General features: G+C 32.8%; 2 protein-coding genes across 2 annotated transcripts; both read left to right on the top strand.

Moving 5' to 3' along the window:
* Positions 1-355: 355 nt before the first annotated feature.
* LOC111365345 (cytochrome P450 89A2-like) lies at positions 356-2,195 on the top strand. The gene has a single exon (XM_022985822.1). It carries the CDS (start codon positions 474-476, stop codon positions 2,049-2,051), a length of 1,578 nt encoding a protein of 525 aa, XP_022841590.1. The 5' UTR covers positions 356-473; the 3' UTR covers positions 2,052-2,195.
* A 13,547-nt stretch (positions 2,196-15,742) lies between these two features.
* Positions 15,743-17,572, top strand: LOC111365346 (cytochrome P450 89A2-like). The gene has a single exon (XM_022985823.1). It carries the CDS (start codon positions 15,857-15,859, stop codon positions 17,432-17,434), a length of 1,578 nt encoding a protein of 525 aa, XP_022841591.1. The 5' UTR covers positions 15,743-15,856; the 3' UTR covers positions 17,435-17,572.
* The last annotated feature ends 6,892 nt before the right edge of the window (positions 17,573-24,464 follow it).

The raw sequence follows: 24,464 nt of genomic DNA on the forward strand, positions 1-24,464 counted from the left end.
GTTATACTTCTAACATTCTGCATATAATGTATAGAACTTTCTTGAATCTGAGCCTAATTAATATGAAGAGGTCGTAAGCGGAAAAGATGCAAACCTCTGGCTTGCAACTATGAAGAATGAAATGCATTTCTTATTAAAAAAATAAAATCTGGACCTTAGTCAATAAACCAAATGGAACAAAAATGATAGGTTGTATGTGGATTTATAAAATCAAATAGGGTGAATTCAAAAGCAATAGTCTGAGTATAAGACTAGGTTGGTTGTTAAGGTTTCACTCAAAAGCGAGGATATAGACTATAATAAAATATAAAAAGAAGGTGACTCCTCCTACTTTGTGAGCGTTGGTCAAGCTATTTATCAATCATTTTTCTGTCATTGTATCTTCCATTTTAAAATTACTTGTGGTATAAGGCTATAAGAAAACATTATCTACTTCAACTTCCAAACTGATTTTCTTATAGAGATATTAACAAATGGAGTCCTTCTGGTTTATCTTCATAGTCTCCCTATTATGCATCCTTCCGCTTCTCAAATCGCTATTTTCTTCAATCGCCGGTGCCCGCAAGAAGAACCTTCCGCCAGGACCCATTTCGGTACCGTTGATCGGAAACTTGGTATGGCTGCGCAGGTCTCTTTCTGAGCTGGAATTCATCCTCCGCGAGTTCAAGACCAAGTACGGCCCCTTCATCACCATCAGAATTGGCCCTCGTATCAGGTTAATATTTATCGGCAGTCACTCCCTCGCTCACCGTGCTCTTGTCCAAAACGGTGCCGTCTTCTCCGACCGTCCAAGTGCCGCGCCGACGAGTAAGATCGTGACGAGCAACCAGCGCACCATCAGCTCCGCCGCCTATGGCGCCACCTGGAGGATCCTCCGCCGTAACTTAACGTATGAGATTTTACACCCCTCCCGTGTGAAGTCGTACTCCATGTCCCGCGGGTGGGTGGCTGGTGGTCTTATTCAGCGGCTTGTGGTGGCGCAGTCGTCGGAATCGTTTGTGAGCATAATCGATCATTTTCATTTCGCTATGTTCTGTCTGTTGGTGTTCATGTGCTTTGGCGACAAGCTCCACGAGAATCAAATTAAAGAAATTGAAACCATACAGCGGCGATTGCTTTTGAATTTTCGTAGATTCAATGCGCTCAACTTCTGGCCTCGATTAGGGAGAATTTTGTTTCGTAATCGCTGGAATGAGCTGATTCGACTACGCCAAGAACAGGAAAACGTGTATATCCCTCTGATTAGAACTCGTCTCCAAGCCAAACAAAGGCCTATCAATCAAAGTGAAGAGAAAGAGGCCGAAGTGGTTGCTTATGTCGACTCTCTGGCAGACTTAAAGCTACCGGAGGAAAACAGAAAGCTAGATGAGAGGGAAATGGTGAGTCTATGCAGTGAATTTCTTAGTGCAGGCACCGATACCACAGCCACGGCTCTGCAGTGGATCCTGGCTAACTTGGTTAAACACTCCGAGATTCAATCCAAGCTTTACGATGAGATAATTGAAGTCGTGGGACTGCCTCCAGCAATGGCAATGTCTAGTAACAAAGAGTCAAGCATGCAGCAAATGGTAGAGGAGGAGGATTTACAGAAGATGCCATACTTGAAGGCTGTCGTGTTAGAAGCATTGAGGCGTCACCCGCCAGGGCACTTCGTGTTGCCCCATCGGGTCACAGAGGAAGTTGAATTGGATGGTTATGTGATCCCGAAGAACGGGCTTGTGAATTTCATGGTGGCCGACATGGGTTTGGATCCAAAAGTGTGGGAGGATCCGATGGAATTCAATCCCGAAAGGTTCTTAGCAGATGGTGGGGAGGCTTTTGATGTAACGGGGAGTAGGGAGATCAAGATGATGCCATTTGGTGCAGGGAGGAGAATATGTCCCGGGTGGGCTCTGGCTCTGCTTCACTTGGAGTACTTTGTTGCCAATCTGATTTGGTACTTTAAATGGACAGCCCTTGATGGAGACGATATTGATCTGTCCGAGAAGCAAGAGTTCACCACTGTCATGAAGAATCCATTGCGAGCTCGAATCTCTCCTAGAGTTCCATAAGTTTATATCCGGTAATTACTATTACGACTTATCGTGAAGTTTTAGTCGAAAGTTTATGCAATATTCACTTCGATCTCATGTGTTGAAACTCTATATGCATATTTGTTCTATAAATGAATCTACGATTTCTCGTTTTTATAGGCTCTTTCGATGTTCTTTTTGGGTTGTCACTTTTGAACACTTCCAGAAATATAAGCTCTTCCTGAAAAGGAATATGTGATACCGGCATGTTTCACAATAATATCATACTATTGTAATCGAAAAATATAAGTTCATCGGTTGAGCAGATCAAGTTCAAACAAATCACAAGAAACTCTTGAGAATATCTGCAGCTTGAATGATCGACTCACTTTGAGTATTTTGTGCTGTGATCAATGTGCTAAAGCATAAGAATGACCTGCCAGAGCTCCATCTAAAGAATTTTGCCATTTGTACTTTCTTAAATTATATCAATGTTGACATTTCCTTTGTTACTCCACAAATGCTAGGACGGAAAAACTGTTTCTATTTTTATTTTTATTTTTTTAAGTTGTGGAATGACAGTTTGCCACATTTATCAAATGACAGGATAAATGTGGCAAACTGTCAAATTTTGTGTACATCAAGCATGATTGCCATCTAATGTATTTCTTCATACATTAGTCAATTTTTAGCTATAACTCCAAGGAAATGACAAGTATTCTTTAAGCCACTATTTGGTATAAATTAAAATCAGATTTTAGTAGATTTTGAAAAAAGTTGTGGGTAGGTAAAATTAATCGTTGACTTTAATTTGAGATTTTAATCCAGATCAAACAGGGGTAAGAATTTTTTGCCTTGACAAGTATTTCAGGTTTAATGTTCACTTTGACAGCGTAACTAATTCAGCAAAATTCCCAGTCATCTTTGTCTTGAATTTGGGATATAAATTCCTTTAGGGTTAGTATTCAAGTTCCTTGGACTTTTATTTTTTATTTTTGATAATTTTACTCTTTCAGTTAGATGTCGGGTGCGTGTCGCATGACCATTTAAAGTCTAAATAGAGGTTTTCTGTTATGTGGAAATACCACATGCACAATTGAGAATATGGGTACAACAAATAGAATAGTGAAGACATGGCCATTACACTTGCATGAAGTTCACGACTCCTTAAGAAATTAACACTTTAAAATTTCGCAAGCTATTGCGTCCTTTAAAGTCAAACCTCTCTAATACTTAGATCATGGGTTCATTTGACAAACTTTGGAATTTAAAATGAGCTTTTGAGATCTAAAAATTGTTTCTAGATTCGTTTGATTAATTTTATGAAAGTGCTTCTTTTAGCTAAAAAGGTTGTTAGAGAAAGTTGGTCGAATGTGACTTTCTCTAAAAGCGCTTTCGAAATCGGAAGTGTTTTCAAAAATCAGGATAATTTCCTTCAAAAACTCTTTAACAGAAAGCAAAAGTAAAACATATATCAAATGAGTCCTAAGAATTCTTAGGAGACTATATCTAGTGATATCAAGTTTCAAAATTGTGTTTATTCCTCTAGGATTCCTGTCAATCTGATGAACCATTTCTTGAGCAATAAGAACGTTAGTTACCCACGCGTCTACCGGGTGGGAAACCACTTTGGTTATGGGAGATTAATAGGGGCAGATATTTGTTACGTAACATTACATAGACTAATAGGCATCATCATAACCTTTCCAGAATTAGTACTAGTGCAATAGTTGTGATACCTCTCGGGAAGATCTTACCACCAAAGAAGTCTTGTACTGCATCCACTAGGTACGGGTTTAATGGTTAACTAACAAACATAACAAACAATTATTCTTGGAGTACATGGTAGGTGTTGTAGGGAGCACTTGGGTTCACGGAAACCCTACCGAGCACTCTAATAGACCCTCAATCCACACAACACACCAAAGGCGCAAGCAAAGATCAAGGGCAATGGGCACAATTGCAGACCAATTGCATAATTACAGCACCAATTGCAGTATAAATAAGGGGAATAATCACGTTATCAACATTCAGAAATTGGGAGATTCCTTAGGAGAGTGTGGGCATCTTGAATGTCCATTAATCTTGTTATTTTTTTCCATTTTTTTGTATAAAGAATCTGCTTCCCGGATCACAAGTTCGTTCCTCTTGTAATCACTGTTTGGTGGTTAAATTCTCATAATAAAACTTCTATTCTGGTTTGGATCTATCACACTCACAGCATGGGGTGGGTGAGGTTTTTGGCAATTTTTTATGCAGGTGGGTCCGCGGTTGGTAAGGGTTCTAACCTGATAAAACAGCATTATTGTATAACAAAAGAAGGTTGTGAATCCACCCTTGCCACATATTTTGAGTCTGTATAAATAAACACTAGGCATTTAAGCTTTTAAGGCATGCACTATCTAAGATTTTAATAAAAATCATTATTTGTTAGTGATTACCGAATTACCTCCATTGATGATTGTCAACGAAAATGTGTTCTTGGTGTTGGCAACATCTGATAGTTCTTTTGTAAGACATGCAAATTTTTTTCTTTTTATATTTTTTATTTTATAAACTGTCGACGATTAAGTTCAAATATCAATTTTTTATAGTATAATATTACTAGGAAATAAAATATTCTTTAAATTTATTATTCGTGATGGAATTTCCATTAGTATTTGATTTTTTTACTGCTTTAGTATTTAAAAGGAGTGGGATAATGACTTGATTCTATGCCAAAGTTATGAAAAGATTTGTAAAAGGCCTACAATAGACAAGGCGAGATCAAACATTCCATTCTAGAGCAATCATTTGATTCGAAAACATGGAGCGCGGCAAAGCCAAGATCCAAACACAGCTTAACCTCTTGGATTTCTTATTTATTTATTTGATATGTATATTTTTGTTAGTACTAGTCGACGTTGAACGTACGTTGCATGTTATTATGAAATGCTTTATAAATGCTGTAAAAGTAATATTTGAATATGCGTGAATGTTAATTAATTTAGAATTTATACTAAGGAATATATACATGACAATGATCATTAAATTATCTATTTAATTTTCATTAAGTAAAATTGAATGTTAATTATCATACATAAATGTGAATAGTAAAATGCATTCTTAAATGTAAAAATCTAATTAACTTATAATTAGAGTTAATAACATTGAAATGCATAAATGAAAATGAATATTAATTAAATGAATTTGAATGTTAACGAATTTATAATTAATAATAAAGAATTCATATATTAACGAGAGAATATAAGTGAAATGAATTTGTCAAATGTACATGTACATTTATGGTAACTAATGGTTTAAATAAATTAAATGCAACTTGAAATATGAAAACTAATGTATTATTAAAATAATGGAATTATAGCAAAGCTAAAATAGTTCTAAAATTGATTCTTACTTGATGTGATATTTAATTTCAATTAAGTAAAAGTTGGATATCAATTAGCATATATGAACGTGGATAATGAAATGAATTCTTGAATGTGAAATTCTAATTAACTTATAATTAAAAATAATAACACAGAAATGCATAAATGAAAATGAATAATAATTTAATGAATGTGTATGTTAATGTTAATTATTGAAAATTAATAATAAGGAATTCATACATTAATGAAAGTACACATGTGAAATAAATCTGTCAAATATATGTGTACATTGATGATAACTAAATGATTAAATAAATTAAATATATATTGAAAGATGAAAAGTATAATATTATTGGAATAATTGAATTATAGTAGTGTTAGAATCATCCAAAAAAAGGATTCTCAGTTAATATGATATTTAGAATATAATAGTTAATGGAACAAATAATCATTGATGGAAAATTTATCTTTGATCATCAACAATTTATGGTCAACGATTATGATGGAAATTAAAATATGTCTAAACTTTGAACAGAGTTACCAACAACAATATTAATGAATATTTGTCATCGATTATCAAAGGTAATATTGTACACTTGTTGATAGTATTTCGTTTACAGATCCTGTACACGGAGTCATTGGTATTGACAAAGCTTTATATTTTATTTTTTATAAGTTACCAACAAATAGATTGAACTATCATTTTATTTTTTCTTAGTGTATTATTTATTGGTCACAAATTACTCATTTTATTGATCACATCATTCAAATAATGGGTCACAATAGCTCTTCAGCTACCCCACCACCACGCAGATCTGTACATCCATTATACCACTACAATCAAATATGACATTGCAACCCATCACTACAAGGTCACTAGCACACCACAACATCAACCGCACCACCACGACAGTGTAAAACCCATCACCACTAAGTATCTTTGTAGCTACGACGACCAGATTTTCCCTCGTTATCCTGATGGCAAACTCAGTTACCACGGCAGTGAAACTTGTGTCCTTTCCAGGAAACTCACTACCATTAATGCTGCAATTTCTATTTTTGAAGAGAGATGTGTTTCCACGAAAAGAATGACCAAGAAGCGAAAGAAGATATTTGCTGACGATTGGTAGGGCATTGTGTTCGATTACAAATGAGTGTGTATAACATGTTTTTAAGCCATTGTTTTGGCTCTATTTTAATGAGGTTTTGGGACAAATGTATTTTAGGATAATAATATTATGAAGAATGTATACTAAAATATCAAAAAAAAGGTTTACATGCAATATAATTTTATTGAAAAATGTGTTGTTGAAAATAGAGAAAGAGAAGAATGCATTAAATTAAAATTTAGCCGAAACAAGGGCTAAATTAAAAAAGTCATAACTTGATTTTTTAATCAAAAAATTAGTATATGATTTTTGAAATTAAAAATTAAAATGTAAGGTTTAATAGAATTTTCTCATTATTAAATGAGAATATTATCTTTTGATGTTTGCAAAAAATAAAATAAAAATTAGTTGCACCATAAGGAGTAAACTTAATGGGGGAAGACTTGATTTAAATAGTTTAACAATGATTATACTTACAAAATATCGAGCTTTATTTTTAAAAAACTGTGATTGACATACACAAATTTATTCCCAATAAATTCAAAATAAACACTCAATAGTTTAATGATTTAAATTTTCCCTATTTAAATTCTGAATAAAATTTCAAATATGATTTACCAATAGAAGAATGAAGAAGAAACAATCCAATCTTTAATGATAGATTTTTGCCACATGTAATCCCTCCGGAATACTGTGAATAAAATATCGTCAAAATAATAAGCACCCACACCACCCTTTTTTGTTTGTTATTTGGAGGGATTCTGTGAACCCCTCCCCGTACTTGTAGTCTCTCTCTTAATGATATTGTCTTATATGAATGACCAAATCCATGTCAATGATGATTCTTTCATAGTTATTTTAAAATATCACTAGGTGAAGAAAAATTAAAGTGGAAATTAATTAAAAAAAAAAAAGCATTTTCCCAATAATGAATATTTGAAATTTTGTTAAAACATTGAATGGCCAACACAATAGATCATAGGCTCTACAAAGACATGCTTAGTGGGTTGTATCTTAGCCCTCGTTCCATGTCATTAAAAAGATTTTGATAAAAGTTGATGAAGTATGTAGTTGAAAAATTGATACTTTCATAAAATATGTGGTTAAAACTAATTGTTGATTTTATATTAGATTAAAATTAAAATTTTAATTTCTACCATTAATTTTAATCTCTACCAACCAGGGGTTCAGTGTCTGACCAAATCTAGAACTCATCAATTGGGTTGAAATAGTGCACGTAGCAGTGCATGGACCTCATTTTTCATGAGTGCAACAAGGATTTAGGTTCTAAGATGGCTCGAAAGTGACATTAGGTACGATATTGTTGGGCCACTTAAAATAGAAGAAACCAATGATTGTGACCCAATAAGGCTGACCCAGTTGCATTACTTACTTGTTGCCTGATTTCAAAATGCGACTTTAGTTCTATTTAAAATTGTTGAGATGATGACTAGTAACTACACTGGTGAGTCGGTGATCGTTGATGACTAGGATTAATTGCTTTATATTTGAAGCCCCTGTTTGACGACCAAACTATGGAAAACAAAGTTTTGAATGATATTTTTTAGGAGAATAAGTGGTTAAAAAGTAGAAAAAATTTTGAATTTACGTGCATAATATTTTATTATATAAATGTACAGTTGAAAATAAGTATGTAGAAAAAAAAATTTGAAAATAATTGTTGTCAAATATGGGCTAAATATTGTTATCTCTCATTTGAGAGATTACTTTAGGGTTTGTTCTGTTTTTGTCTCTAGTGTGTGTTTATTTATTATTTATTATTATTATTATTTTGGTGTTTTGTCTTCTTTCTAAATTTCTCCTTTCTATTTAAGGTCGATGTAAATAGATAATATGGGAGTTTATATACTGTTCTAGGTGAACAGTAGTCTCTGATTACTTGGAAATTGAGAGAGAAATCTACATCAGAGAGCTTCTTGATTTTGATATTTGGTGTATTATGTTGTAATATCGAACATTTTGGTTATGCTAGTGGATTTAGAGGGTTAAATACATTTGTGGATGATCAATGTGCTGAGTAGACCTTTAAGCTGAACATTTGAGCCCTTGTGATGAAAAATCTTGGTGTTTTCGTTTTACTTTGTTATATTTTATGTTTTTGGTCATTTATGGGACCAACAATGGTATCTGAGCCTTTGATCTGAAGTAGAACTACTTCGAACCTTCTTTACTTGACTTTCTATGGTTTTAAAACTCTAGATTTGTATAGATTTAGAAATTTCAAGGGTGAAATCTGGTTTTTTTGGAGATTGACAATGGGTTCTTGTAATATTTTATTTTTATCTTGCATATTATTTGAACTTCCGATAACATACTCTAACCCTACTTTTAAATTATTTTTTTGGTTCAATCACTATATTCTTGGATCTCTTGACATTAACTGTCTTAGAGCTTCTTTTGTACATGTTTTTATGCGAGAACGTTAGAATTTGAAAGGACTACAACCAAGTTTTATCAATCATTTAATCTTTGCAATTTGTAGTTAAATTGTCCATTAAATTGATATGTTAGTGTTTGTATAATTGTGAGGGTAGACCGTATGTTAAAATTGTAAGTTTTGTGGATGTGGAGTTTTGATACTCAATAATCAGGGTGATGATGTTAAACTGATATTGGAAAAAAAATAAATATCGACACCCAAGATTGATGACTCGACCCTAAGACTATTTTGGCCATTGGAAGCAACCTAATTAATTAGTGTTGCTCATGGCCCGATTTTATACTCACTGGTTGGCTTATATATGTTAGCCCACTTACCTTTTTTGTATTGGGCTTGGCCTCATCACTTAACCTAACATAACCCATATATGCTAGCCTTCTTGGTCTTCCATTATTAACATGTGTTTTTGAGAGAAAAGTTCCTGCCTTTTGCTTTGTGCTCTTGCTTGGCTAGTTTCTTCTGTTCTTCTCTAGCCTTTGTGGCTAAAAACACCGTCTCTTTTTGTCCTAAGTGGGTACAAATCTTGAGCAATCGGAGTGTGGAAGAAGTTTAAGGTTTTGGATTGTGATTGCTTGGATGTATTGATAAGATTGAGATTGGTATCTTGAGTCCAAAATTTCATCAATTGGAGGTCGATTTTTCAATATTTGGTATCAAAGCGAGGTTGGGGTGGAATTTCTGATCAAAATCTGACCAGAATCAAAGCAGAAATCAGTCAGATTAAACTATCCAGAATTTTTTTAACTTGCAACCCAATTTTCGGCCAATCCAAGTGTCTTTTGGTAAAACGGAGGCCGGATTCGTGATTTGTAGGCGGAGGTGGTGTTGGGTGGCCGGCGCATCTGGGTGACGTGTCAATGACAGAGGCGTATAAAGATTTCGACGACTGCACGTTGGGGAGCGTGCGAGCTCCTTCGACGACGACTTCTTTAGGCAGAATTTTTCTAACATGTTTTCTAATGATTTTGTATTGTTAGTTTTCAGTTTCAGGATACACAAAAAAGTTGGACATTTTTTCCCCTGGACATTGGCAATTGGTTGCTAGACATTCGTGTTAGCACACCCGCTGAACTTTAGGGCGAATAGTGGTGGCCCTAAAGCAGTAGATTCGTATCTCTCGTAACTTAAGTGCTCAGATCGCTCTAGTAAATTGGTTGAAACCTTTGCATTATCACATTAGTAGATCATCATGTGGGGTGATCATTAGGATTGGGGGTCGTCATTGCTTGTGCTAGAAAATTTAGGAATTATCTGCCCTATTTGAAGTGTTGAAGTTGATTGTAGTTGGTAATTGATTTTGAGATCTAATTGTCATATAGTCACTGCGTGAGACTGCATTGTGTGATAATTAGAATTTTTTTAATATACATGTTGCATTGATTATCCTGTTAGAACATCTAGACTTGACCCGTTTGAAAATTCCATTGATCTAAGATCGCGAATCTTACGAAATCCTGAGAATTTAGAACAGTGTATATTGCGGCCGTATGATTACTTTGTGTGACATATCTGTGCATTTAGTTGCTCTATTTTCCCAAAAATGTCTTCACATTTTGAAGTTGGTGTTTTCAATGGGTAAGAGAATTTTTCAATTTGGCAACAAAGGATGAAAGAAATTTTAGTTCAACAAAAAGTTTCAAAAGCCATAAATGGCAAATTTCCTGCAATTTGACAGAAATGCAAAAAGAGGAATACGATGAACTTGCTTACACTTCGATTATCTTACATTTATCTGACACAGTTTTGAGAAAAGTTGGGGGAATTGGATTCTACAAAAGAACTTTGGAAAAAGTTGGAGGACTTATATTTACTTAAATCCACTCATAATAAATTATACTTACTTGAAAGATTTTTCAGTTTTAAAATGGATTTTTCAAAGGATCTTAACGACAATCTGGATACATTTAACAAACTTGTTCAAATTATTGTTAACTGTGATGAAAAGGTGTCTGAAACATATAAAGCAATTATCTTACTCAATTCTATGCCTGATTCATATAGAGATGTTAAGAATGCAATTAAGTATGGTAGGGACACCATAACACCCGAGATTGTCGTAGACTTATTTAGAAGTAAGGGAATTGAAATCAAGGCTAAAAATGAAGATAAGAGGAGTGGTGAGTTACACATGATAAAAAGTAGGATGAAATTTAAGCAATGAATTTGGGTAGAGCTCAAAATAGTATTGATTCGAGTAATGACTCGAGTGATGAAGGTAGTAAGAAGAAGGGTAAGGGATGGAACAAGTCTAGTGGTAAACGGTGTTACAATTGTGGTAAGTTTGGACACTTTATTAGGGACTATCCCAAGAAGAAGGATAAACAGAAGGGTAATGTGAGAGGTGAGATGAATGTGGTTGAGGGGTTGAGTCATGACCCTAATGAGGTTTATTGAGAGCAAATCTAGTTACTTCATGCGCATCTGTGTGTGATCCTTTTTTTGCATATGTGTGATTGCCTAATTCTATTGCATGATTATATGTTGCATTTGAATTTGTTAGATATGTGTATTTGCATGAATTTGAGGTAATGTGATTAATTTATGTGATTGTGTGCATGCATAGTGGGTTAGGATGCATTAGCAGCAAGTTAGATGTCTTTTGATAAGGTAAAGTAAAGATGCCTAGAGGTACATTGTAATTTGTACCGGGGATGTGGAGTGTGACATTTGAATCACGAGTGGAAATGTGATCAAATGTTTAGAATCTTTTATTTGTGAAAGAGACCCTCTACAAGTAGAGTGTGAGAGAGGCACTTCTATCACTTCGGTAAGGTGGAGATCCATTATTCACGTAGGTTGAGAAAAATGACGTGGTGATAGAAGATTATCTCAAGAGTTTAGAATCTATTGTGACTTATCAGTTAGACATGAGTTGAGTGATTATCTATTTAGCATGGTGGGCGATGAGAAGAGATATATATTCTCGAAGTGGAAGTAACACGAAATGAAATAGGATAAGTGTAGTGAGATTTTTCGTGGGGTAATTTATGTATTTGTTGCACATGTGTTGATTAACTTGGTGTTAATCTATGGTTCTGTGTGAACACAATTTTGAAAAGATCTATGTATTATCATATATAATATTTTCATTGCATGATTATTTGTTCACTGTAAATACTTGTTCCTACTTGCGTGTTTCTTTGGACCTTAATCGTGGTGAGTACATGAACAGTTATGGTATGTGTTTCAGGTTCGAAACACGAGAAAAGGTCTATGATACAAATTTTATTGGATTACCTTGATTGTGCCAGTATAAACTTTGTGTTTTGTTTGCTTGCAGATTATTGGGTATCAAGGTAAAGATTGTTGGATTTTGATACTCAATAATTCGGGCGATGATGTTAAACCGATGTTGGATAAAAATAAATATCGACACCTAAGATTGATAACTCAACTCTAAGACTATTTTGGCCATTGGAAGCAACCTAATTAATTAGTGTTGCTCATGGCTCGATTTCACACTCATTGGCTGGCTTATATATGTTGGCCCAATTAGCGTTTTTGTATTGGGCTTGACCCCTTCACTTAACCTAGTCTAACCTATATATGCTAGCCTTCTTGGTCTTCTATTATTAACGTGTGTTTTTGAGAGAAAAGTTCCTACCTCTTGCTTTATGCTCTTACTTGGCCAGTTTCTTCTTGTTCTTCTCTAGCCTTTGGGGTATCATCTTTGTGGCTAAAAACACCATCCCTTTGTGTCCTAAGTGTGTACAAATCTTGAGCAACCGGAGTGTGGAAGAAGTGTAAGGTTTTGGGTCGTGATTGTTTGTGTGTATTGATAAGGTTGAGATTGGTATTTTGAGCCGAAAATTCCACGAATTGGAGGTCAATTATTCAAAAATAAATATTTTGATGTTTAACCCTTTCTTTAAAATTTATTTGACACATTTTGAGTGATTACATATCTCATAAAGGTGTACCCGTTTAAACCATTGAAACTCTTTTTTTGTGAAAAATTGGTTTTCAAGAAACTATCCATTCTGAAAGGTTTTAAAAAGAGAAGAAAATTAGTTTTATCTTTGGTTTTCCCATATATTGCCAACATTTTTTTTTTCCAAAAGTTAGATGTTGAGATTTGGATTAGCAAAGAGGATTTTAGTCTCTGAAGTCAGAAAATGAGAGCTCTATTTTACAAAAATATGAGTTGAAAATCTTGGATGAATCTTGGATCGATGATTTTGATTCAATCAAGAATATTGATCATATTGAAATTTCATGGAGTAATTTGTTTCTGCATTATCTTATAGAGTGACAAGAGAAGTTTATATATACAACAAAAAATGTAGCACAATAGTGGAAAAAATCAAAATGTCTTCACCAAAGTAAAATACTACCAAATAAATGTTATTTGTGGAAGGAAAATTCCTCGAGTATGGAGGATTTTTTCATAGATAGCAGTATGAAAAAATCAAGTACTTATAGCATGTTTCTTTGAAGAAACAGTTTTTAATAAGTTTCAAATCTGATTCCAATATAGATCTTGAAGCAAACATGGACAGATTTAATAAGCTATCCTTGAATCTAACTAATAGTTGTGAAGCTAAATCTAGTGATCAACAATCTGTAGTTTTATATAATACTTTTGTTTGAAAAATACAAAGATACGAAAAATGCTTTAAAATATGCTAAAAAAAGTATAACTGTTGATATAATTGTTTTTTCATTGAGAAATAAAGATTGTAAGTTAAAAAATGAAATCAAAGATTCCTCAACTAGAATTAGTTCAATGGTTAAAGGAAAGAATTTTCAAAAGGAAACAATAATAATAAACTCGATAAAGAAAACACTGGCGAAGGCAAATATTTTATTATTATTTTTTCTTTTGAAAAAAAAATTGTATAGTGAAAAAAAAAATTAAAAAAATTAAGGCTAAAGGTAAAAGTTGTCATTTTTGTGAAAAATTAGGATTCTTTATAAAATATTGTTTCAAGAAGATAGATGAAATGAAAAACACTCAAAAGACTAAGAATGTAGTTGCAATAGCTTATGAAGAGGCTGCAACTACAAATGAAAAAGTCTATATGGCTAGCCATTTAATGGTTAAAGATGAGTGAATTCTTGATATAGGGCATGCACTTCATATGTCTTTTTATAAAGAATGTTTTCCTGAATTTTTGAAAATTAATGGCGGTCGATTAACTATGGAAATTTATTTTTCTTGCAAAATAAAAGGAATTGAAAAAATGGTTTTAAATTTTGGAAATGATCATAATCTAATTCTTGAAAAAATCAAATATATACCAGATTTAAAGAGAAATATAATTTCTCTTGAAATTCTTATTGATGAATGTTACAAAATAATCATAAAAATTTGAATTATTACTATTCTTAATAATTTTGCTAAAACAATTAATACACCAAAGACCAATGTAATTTATGTTTTAAGGGTTGTTCTCTTGGTGGGTGATCCACTTGTTGCTGCAGTATCTTAAAATGGCATAAAAGATTTGGTCGTATAAGTGATATATATATATATATATAAAACAACTATCTTTCTCTATTGGAATTCATAAATTCATGTTGATATTGGATTACATGCATGTTGATATGTGGGAACCAGCTATTGTGTGTATATATTAAGGTTTTAAATATTTCTTCATAATAATTGATGATATCTCTAGAAAGTATTGGGTTATCTTACTAAAGAATTAGTTTGATGCTTGCCTGAATTTTAAAAATTGGAGACCTCCCATTCAAAATCAGGTTAATAAAAACTTAAAGACTCTTATAATGGCATTGGATTCTGTAATGAAGAATTTGATAATTTCTATAAAACAAAATAAACGGAGGGAGAGATTCTTAAGCACAAAACTGTTACATATACTCCACAAAATTCTTTAGCCCAAAAAAAAAAAAAACACGAATAGGACTTTATTTGAAAATGTTAGATGTATGCTAATGAATTCATGGGTCAAAATTATTTTGGAGAGAGAAGTTGTTAAGACTGCATCATACTTAATTAATAATTGCTCTACTAAATCACTGGAGTACAGAAAACTTGGATCAAATATGCAATGATCATCTTGTTGATCAAATATTTAATGTATTGTTTATGCACATTAGAATTAAGGGAGATTAGAATTATAAGTTATTAAAGGCACAATCTTGGACTATGGGAAATGGGTAAAGGGCTAAGGCTGTAGCTTAAAAATAAGGAAGACTATAGTCATAATAAGCATAAATGTAACTTTTAATGAGAGTGAGATGCCTTGTTTAAACTTTAAAGGAGAAAATTCTATAAGTAATGATGGTCCGGTTAAAAATTGAGATAGTTGATCTCATTTCTTTAGATTTAAATCAAAGAAATGATGATCAAATTGAGGAAGAACAAACTAAAATAGAAGAAAATGCCCTAAAATTGAACCCCGAGAATCTTGAGTTTGAATTGGCTAGGGATAAAGCCAAGAGAGAAATAAGAACATTAACCAGATTTGGTGAAGCGAATTTAATTTCTGTATATAATGTCTAGAATTTTCTTGAATCTGAGCCTAATTAATTTGAAGAGGCCGTAAGCGGAAAAGATGCAGACTTCTAACTGGCAACTATGAAGAATGAAATGCATTTCTTATTAAAAAAATAAAATCTGGACCTTAGTCAATAAACCAAATGGAACAAAAATGATAGGTTGTATGTGGATTTATAAAATCAAATAGGGTGAATTCAAAAGTAATAGTATGAGTATAAGACTAGGTTGGTTGTTAAGGATTTCACTCAAAAGCGAGGATATAGACTATAATAAAATATAAAAAGAAGGTGACTCCTACTTTGTGAGCGTTGGTCAAGCTATTTATCAATCATTTTTCTGTCATTGTATCTTCCATTTTAAAATTACTTGTGGTATAAGGCTATAAGAAAACATTATCTACTTCAACATCCAAACTGATTTTCTTATAGAGATATTAACAAATGGAGTCCTTCTGGTTTATCTTCATAGTCTCCCTATTATGCATCCTTCCGCTTCTCAAATCGCTATTTTCTTCAATCGCCGGTGCCCGCAAGAAGAACCTTCCGCCAGGACCCATTTCGGTACCGTTGATCGGAAACTTGGTATGGCTGCGCAGGTCTCTTTCTGAGCTGGAATTCATCCTCCGCGAGTTCAAGACCAAGTACGGCCCCTTTATCACCATCAGAATTGGCCCTCGTGTCAGGTTTATATTTATCGGCAGTCACTCCCTCGCTCACCGTGCTCTTGTCCAAAACGGCGCCGTCTTCTCCGACCGTCCAAGAGGCCCACCGACGAGTAAGATCGTGACGAGCAACCAGCACACCATCAGCTCCGCCACCTATGGCGCCACCTGGAGGATCCTCCGCCGTAACTTAACGTATGAGATTTTACACCCCTCCCGTGTGAAGTCGTACTCCATGTCCCGCGGATGGGTGCTTGGTGGTCTTATTCAGCGGCTTGTGGTGGCGCAGTCGTCGGAATCGTTTGTGACCGTAATCGATCATTTTCATTTCGCTATGTTCTGTCTGTTGGTGATCATGTGCTTTGGGGACAAGCTCCACGAGAATCAAATTAAAGAAATTGAAGCCATACAGCGGCGATTGCTTTTGAATTTTCGTAGATTCAATGCGCTCAACTTCTGGCCTCGATTAGGGAGAATTTTGTTTCGTAATCGCTGGAATGAGCTGATTCGACTACGCCAAGAACAGGAAAACGTGTATATCCCTCTGATTAGAACTCGTCTCCAAGCCAAACAAAGGCCTATCAATCAAAGTGAAGAGCAAGAGGCCGAAGTGGTTGCTTATGTAGACTCTCTGGCAGACTTACAGCTACCGGAGGAAAACAGAAAGCTAGATGAGAGGGAAATGGTGAGTCTATGCAGTGAATTTCTTATTGCAGGCACCGATACCACAGCCACAGCTTTGCAGTGGATCATGGCTAACTTGGTTAAACACCCCGAGATTCAATCCAAGCTTTACGATGAGATAATTGAAGTCGTGGGACTGCCTCCTGCAATGGCAATGTCTAGTAACAAAGAGTCAAGCATGCAGCAAATGGTAAAGGAGGAGGATTTACAGAAGATGCCATACTTGAAGGCTGTCGTGTTAGAAGCATTGAGGCGCCACCCGCCAGGGCATTTCGTGTTGCCCCATCTGGTCTCAGAGGAAGTTGAATTGGATGGTTATGTGATCCCGAAGAACGGGCTTGTGAATTTCATGGTAGCCGACATGGGTTTGGATCCAAAAGTGTGGGAGGATCCGATGGAATTCAATCCCGAAAGGTTCTTAGCGGATGGTGGGGAAGCGTTTGATATAACGGGGAGTAGGGAGATCAAGATGATGCCATTTGGCGCAGGGAGGAGAATATGTCCCGGATGGGCTCTGGCTCTGCTTCACTTGGAGTACTTTGTTGCCAATCTGATTTGGTACTTTAAATGGACAGCCCTTGATGGAGACGATATTGATCTGTCAGAGAAGCAAGAGTTCACCACTGTCATGAAGAATCCATTGCGAGCTCGAATCTCTCCTAGAGTTCCATAAGTTTATATCCGGTAATTACTATTACGACTTATCGTGAAGTTTTACTCGAAAGTTTATGCAATATTCACTTCGTTCTCATGTGTTGAAACTCTATATGCATATTTGTTCTATAAATGAATCTACGATTTCTTGTTTTTATAGGCTCTTTCGATGTTCTTTTTGGGTTGTCACTTTTGAACACTTCCAGAAATATAACCTCTTCCTCAAAAGGAATATGTGATACCGGCATGTTTCACAATAATATCATACTATTGTAATCGAAAAATATTAGTTCATCGGTTGAGCAGATCAAGTTCAAACAAATCACAAGAAACTCCTGAGAATATCTGCAGCTTGAATGATCGACTCACTTTGAGTATTTTGTGCTGTGATCAATGTGCTAAAGCATAAGAATGACCTACCAGAGCTCCATCTAAAGAATTTTGCCATTTGTACATTCATAAATTATATCAATGTTGACATTTCCTTTGTTACTCAACAAATGCTAGGACGGTTGTGTTTTTTTTTTTTTTTTTGGTCGAATGACAGTTTACCATGTGGCAAACTGTCAAACTTGTGTACACCAAGTATAATTGCCATCTAAATGTATTTCATCATACATTAGTCAATTTTTAGCTATAACTCCAAGGAAATGACAAGTATTCTTTAAGCCACTATTGGGTATAATTTAAAATCAGATTTTAGTAGATTTTGATAAAGGTTGTGAGTAGATAAAATTAATCGTTGACTTTAATTTGAGATTTTAATCCAAATCAAACAGGGCTAAGTATTTTTTTGCCTTGACTAGTGTTTTGGGTTTCATGTTCACTTTGACAGCGTAACTAATTCAGCAAAATTCCCAGTCATCTTGTTTCGGGTTGGTATTTATTAGGGGTAATTGTGGTTCTGTTTGGACGGTTTGTGCTATATTTTCAACTCAAACCATTTTATGCGGTTTGAAATTTTTTCAAACCAAACCATTTTATTTTTCGAACCAAATCAAACCAAACTATAATTTACGGTTTGGTTCGGTTTTAATCCGCGGTTTACTTTTCGACATTATAGTAATGTATTTAACGTAAGTTTAATATAAGTTTAAATAATAACTAATTATGTTAAATGTTAAATTACATTCATATTTACCATGAAACCCGTGAATAAATTATTTTCAAAGTTGGTTGCTAAAAGATGTTAATAGAACAAATATATCTTTCTTCATTTTTTTTTATTTGACATTCGTATTGTCATATAACTATTGGTAAAGTTAGAGTTACATTCTGTTATTATAGTTTGGTTAAAATTCCTTTCGTCTTGCTAGTGAGATGTAAAATAAGGATTGAACGTGATATATTTAAATGTACAAAGATTGATAGAGTTTTGACTTATTGAAAATTGACGAATTTCATCCTCTAACTACTTTATGAAAGTAGAAGGTAGTAACACTAGTCAAGGAACTTTAACATTTTCCTATAATCAATACATTCCATCTTTCGTTTTTTCCAAATCACAAACAAGTTCATTAATCAATTAGGCGCACGAATAATCGTTTTTCTATCCAAACCAGAACTCACAAGTGTATAATAAGTTCAAAAAAATAAATAAAAGAAAGAACAATGGAAAAATGGGTTGAATAAGAATTTAAGACGAGAAGAGAGAAAGAGACGACTCGAGAAGAGATTAGTAGACTAACAAAAATAGACAAAGGCAATTGGTCATTCGTTCAACAGTGGCAGAAAGCATCAAATGTTAGGAAAATGAGAGTTTATGTTAGGACTTCTAAAGCTTTGGATGTGATTTACTTACGTAGTTTTGTTGAATCATGATTTGGATTGTTGAAAAAATATATATTTTTTCTTCATTTCATATGATTTTGGAATAATTTTAGCTTAATTTAGATATCGGGTAAGATATGTGTTGTGAACCTGTTAAATCGTAGGTCAATAATGATGAACATAATTTACTTTTTATGATTATTTCAATAAGCTGGTTATAATTTGTATTACTAAATTGATATTTTTTTTTAAAAAGAAAAAACTGTAAAAATTTTAAGTTAATAAAATTAATGTTTTAATTAAAAAATTTAAAAACGGTTTGGTTCGGTTTTGTGCGGTTTTTGAAAATCTAAATCTAAATCAAAATCAAACCATTTTGAAACGGTTTGGTTCAGTTTAACGAAAAAGAAACCACGAGTCCATGTGGACTCGAATCAATGGTTTCAACTCAACGATTTCGGTTCGATTTGTGATTTCGTGGTTTTTTTGCGCAGTCCTAGTATTTATGTTCCCTGGACATTTTTTGTTTTTGATAATCTTACTCTTTCGGTCAGATGTAAGGTGTGTGTCGCATGACCAGTTAAAGTTTAAATATTGCCGACTGTTAAGTTCAAATATCATTTTATATTATAATATTATTAACAGATGAGATATTCTATAAATGTTATTATTTGTGATTAAATGCTACCTCACGTAGATTTGGCGGTGAGAATGAATAGTGCAAGCGATAGGATCATCCTGTCTTGGGCCTCTGCCGGATTTGAGATCCAAAAATCGCTTATAGACCCTTTAGACTAATTTTATAAAGTGTTTTTTTAGCTAAAAGATTTTTTGATCAAATGTGACTTTCTCTAAAAGTATTTTCGAAATATGAAGTATTTTCAAAAATTAGTTTCTAAACAAAAATTAAGATAATTTCCTTCAAAAGCTGTTTAATAGAAAGCAAAAGTAAAAGTTATATCAAATGAGTCCTAAGAGTTTCTAGGAGAATGTGCATGTTTGATATTGATTCTTACCTCAAAAAATTAATTTTTTTACCATTATTTTACTATTCAAGTCGTCATTTTTAACTGATTCTCTCATAAGTAGGATACACTTTTCTCTCCAACGATCAAAAAATCAATTCTCTAATATTAGTACTAACGCAATAGCTGTTTAATAGAAAGCAAAAGTAAAAGTTATGTCAAGTAACATTACATAGACTAATAGGCATAATCAGTCCATTGTTGCTTAACCTTTCTAGAATTAGTACTAACGCAGTAGCTGTGATACCTCTTGAGAAGATCTTACAACCAAAGAAGTCTTGTATTGCATCCACTAGGTCCGGTTTAATGATTAACCAACAAATATGACAAACAATTATGCTTGGAGTATAGGATTACCTCCACCAAGCACTCACAACATGGGGTGGGTGGAGTTTTTGGTAATTTTTTATGCAGGTTGTACGGACCCACTTGCTGTGAGGGTCGATAAGGGTTGTGTGAACCTCTATCCTGATAAAATAGCATTATTATATAACAAAAGGAGATTGTGAATCCACCCGTGCCACATATTTTGATTTGATAGTATTTTGATTCCGTATAAATAAACACTAGGCATTTAAGGCATGCACTATCTTAGAATTTAATAAAAATCATTATTTGTTATTGACTACCGAATTACCTTCATTGACGATTGTCAACAAAATTATGTTCTTGGTGTTATAGGTAACCTCTAACAGTTCTTTTGTATGACATGCAAATTTTTTTTCTTTTTATATTTTTGCCTTATAAACTGTCGCTGATTAAGTTCAAATATCAATTTTTATATTATAATATTACCAGGGAATAAGAAATTCTTTAAATTTATTATTCGTGATGGAATTACCATTAGTATTTGATTTTTTTACTACTTTATTTGTTGACCAATTCTTTTTGGGAAATTTAACTTTACAAACTATTTATATTTTTAGTATTACTAACTAAAAAATCGTTAGATTCTTAAATTACTTTTTAAAATTTTGTTAAATTACCGACATAATTTTATTGAAGTAATTTAAAATTTTTATATTCGTATTACTTAATTTAACAACATAAACACTATCGATAAGTTGAATTTATTTAGGAGCTTTTTTTAAAAAAAATATCACTGAAATGATTACCATTTCCATTTGATTTTGGGGGGGGGGGGGGGGGGGGAGTTTGTTTTTGTTGGGGGGGGGGGGGGGGGGGAGTGAATTAAGTTTATTAAAATTGCAGCAAAGAACGCAAACAAGAGTTTGAGGTATTCCTATACAATATCGTGAATCCTTCTACTCCTAATGTGCCCATATCTATATACTAGCAAAAGGAGTGGGATAATGACTTGATTCTATGCCAAAGGTTATGAAAAGATTTGTAAAAGGTCGAGATGAAACATTCCATTCTAGAGCAATCGTTTGATTTGAAAACATGGAGTGAGGCAAAGCCAAGGCTTAGGGCTTGCTCGGTAATGATTTTGAGAATTGATTTTTTGACTGTTAGGAAAAAAAAGTGGGGGCCACCTGTGAGAGAAGAAATCATAAATTAAAGCTAAAATAGTGAAATAATGATCAAAAAAATCAATTTTTTGGGTTGAAAAATCACTCCCAAACGGGGCCTTAACCTCTTGGATTTCTTTTTTATTTATTTGATATGTATATTTTTGTTAGTACTAGTCAACATTGAACGTTCATTACACGCTATTATGAAATGCTTTATAACTGCTGTAAAAGTAATATTTGAATATGTGTGGATGTTAATTAATTTAGGATTAATACTAAGGAGTATATACATAATAATGAATGTTAAATTATTTATTTAATTTACAATTAAGTAAAATTGAATGTTAATTAATATACATAGACGTGAATAATAAAATGCATTCTTAAATGTAAAATTCTAATAACTTATAATTAGAGTCAATAACACTGGAATACATAAATGAAGATGAATATTAATTAAATGAATGCGAATGTTAATTAACTTAGAATTAATAATAGAGAATTCATACATTAATGAAAGCATATAGGTGAAATAAATATGCCAAGTGTACATGTACATTGATAATAACTAAATGGATAAAATAAATTAAATGCAAATTGAAAAACGAAAAATAAGGTATTATTAAAATAATGGAATTATAGTAGCTCTAAAATAGTTCAAAAATTGATTCTTACTTGATGTGATATTTAATTTCAATTAAGTAAAATTTGGATATTAATTAGCATACATGGACATGAATAATGAAATGAATTCTTGAAATTCTAATTAACTTATAATTAAAAATGCTAACATTGAAATGCATAAATGAAAATGAAAATGAATAATAATTTGATGAATGTGAATGTTAAATATTGAGAATTAATTATAAGGAATTCCAACATTAATGATAGTACACAGGTGAAATAAATCTGTCAAATATACATTTACATTGATAATAACAAAATAATTAAATAAATTAAATATATATTGAAAAATGAAAAGTAAGATATATATTATTGGAATAATTGAATTATAGTAGTGTTAGAATCATCCAAAAAAATGATTCTAACTTGATATGATATTTAGTATATAATAGATTATTTATTGGCAACATTTGATTGATATATTGAATCTATTAGACTATTTATGCTTTTAATATTTCTAATTGGAAGGTTAATGGAACAAATAATCATTGATGGAAAATTTATCTTTGATCACCGACAATTTATGGTCAACGATTACGATGGAAATTAAAATATATCTAAAATTTGAACAAAGTTACCGACGACGATATTGATGCATATTTGTCATCAATTATCAAAGGTAATATTGTACACTTGTTGACAGTATTTCGATTACAGTCGTGTACACAAAGTCGTTGGTACTGACAAAGCTTTGTATTTTATTTTTATAAGTTACCAACAAATAGATTGAAATATTATTTTATTTTTTCTTAGTGTATTATTTATTGGTCACAAATTACTCATTTTATTGATCACTATTATTCAAATAATTGGTCACAACAGCTGTTCATCTACGCCACCACCATGCAGTCTGTACATCCATTATGCCACTACACTCAAATACGACATCGTAACCCACCACTACATAGTCATTAGCACACCACAACATCAACCGCACCACCACAACACTGTAAAACCCATCGCCATTAAGTATCATTGTAGCTACGACGATTCTCCCTTGTTATCCTGATGGCAAACGTCATTACCATGGTGGTGAAACTCGTGTCCTTTTCGGAAAACTCGCTACCATTAATGCTGCAATTTCTATTTTTAAAGAGAGATGGGTTTCTACAAAAAGAAAGACAGAGAAGCGGAAGAAGATATTTATCGGGGAGTGCTAGGGTGTTGTGTTCAAGTATAAATGAGCGTGTATAACATGTTTTTAAGCCCTTTTTTGCTCCATTTTAATGAGATTTTGGAAAAATGTATTTTAAAATAGTAATATTTTGAAGAGTGTATGATTAAAAATCAAAGAAAATTTTTGGTTTGAATGCAATATTATTTTATTGACAAATGTGTTATTGAAAATAAAGAAAGAGAATAGTGCATTAAATTAAAATTGTGCCGAAACAAGGGCTAAATTAAGAAAGTCATAACTTGATTTTTGAATCAAACAATTAGTATCTGATTTTTGAAATTGAAAATTAAAATGTAAGGTTTAATATAATTTTCTCATTATAAAATGAGAATATTATCTTTTGATGTTTGAGAAAAAAAAAAAATTAGTTGCACTTTAAGTAATAAACTTACTGGCGGAAGAATAGATTAAGCCCTTGTTTGAGCTCCATTCTTCTAAAAATTCAAATTTTCAAAATTCATTTTCTATCATTTATTATTCAATAAAATAATATTACATACAAATCCAAAACATTTTCTAACAATCTATTATTCAAAATGCATTCTTTCTTTCAAAATGGGGCTCAAACAGAGGTTAAATAGTTAAATAATGATTATACTTACAAAATAACGAGCTTTATTTTTAAAAAATTGTGATTAACATACACAAATTTATTCCCAATAATTCAAAATAAACACTCAATTGTTTAACGATTTAAATTCTCCCTATTTAAATTCTAACTAAAAATTCAGATATGATTTACCAATAGAAGAATGAAAGAAGAAACTATCCAATCTTTAATGATAGATTTTTGCCATATGTAACACCTAAAAAAAACTGTGAGTAAAATATTGTCAAAATAATAACCTCCCATCCCTTATTTTTTGTTATTTGGAGGGTTCTGTGAACCCTTCCCTATGCTTGTAGTCTCTCTCTTAA

This window comes from Olea europaea, chromosome 17 (assembly GCF_002742605.1).
Source record: "Olea europaea var. sylvestris chromosome 17, O_europaea_v1, whole genome shotgun sequence".
NCBI classification, from domain to species: Eukaryota; Viridiplantae; Streptophyta; class Magnoliopsida; order Lamiales; family Oleaceae; genus Olea; species Olea europaea.

Bases quoted from the DNA above. Each gene is read 5' to 3' on its own strand.
- LOC111365345 (XM_022985822.1), top strand. From the start codon at position 474: ATGGAGTCCTTCTGGTTTATCTTCATAGTCTCCCTATTATGCATCCTT.
- LOC111365346 (XM_022985823.1), top strand. From the start codon at position 15,857: ATGGAGTCCTTCTGGTTTATCTTCATAGTCTCCCTATTATGCATCCTT.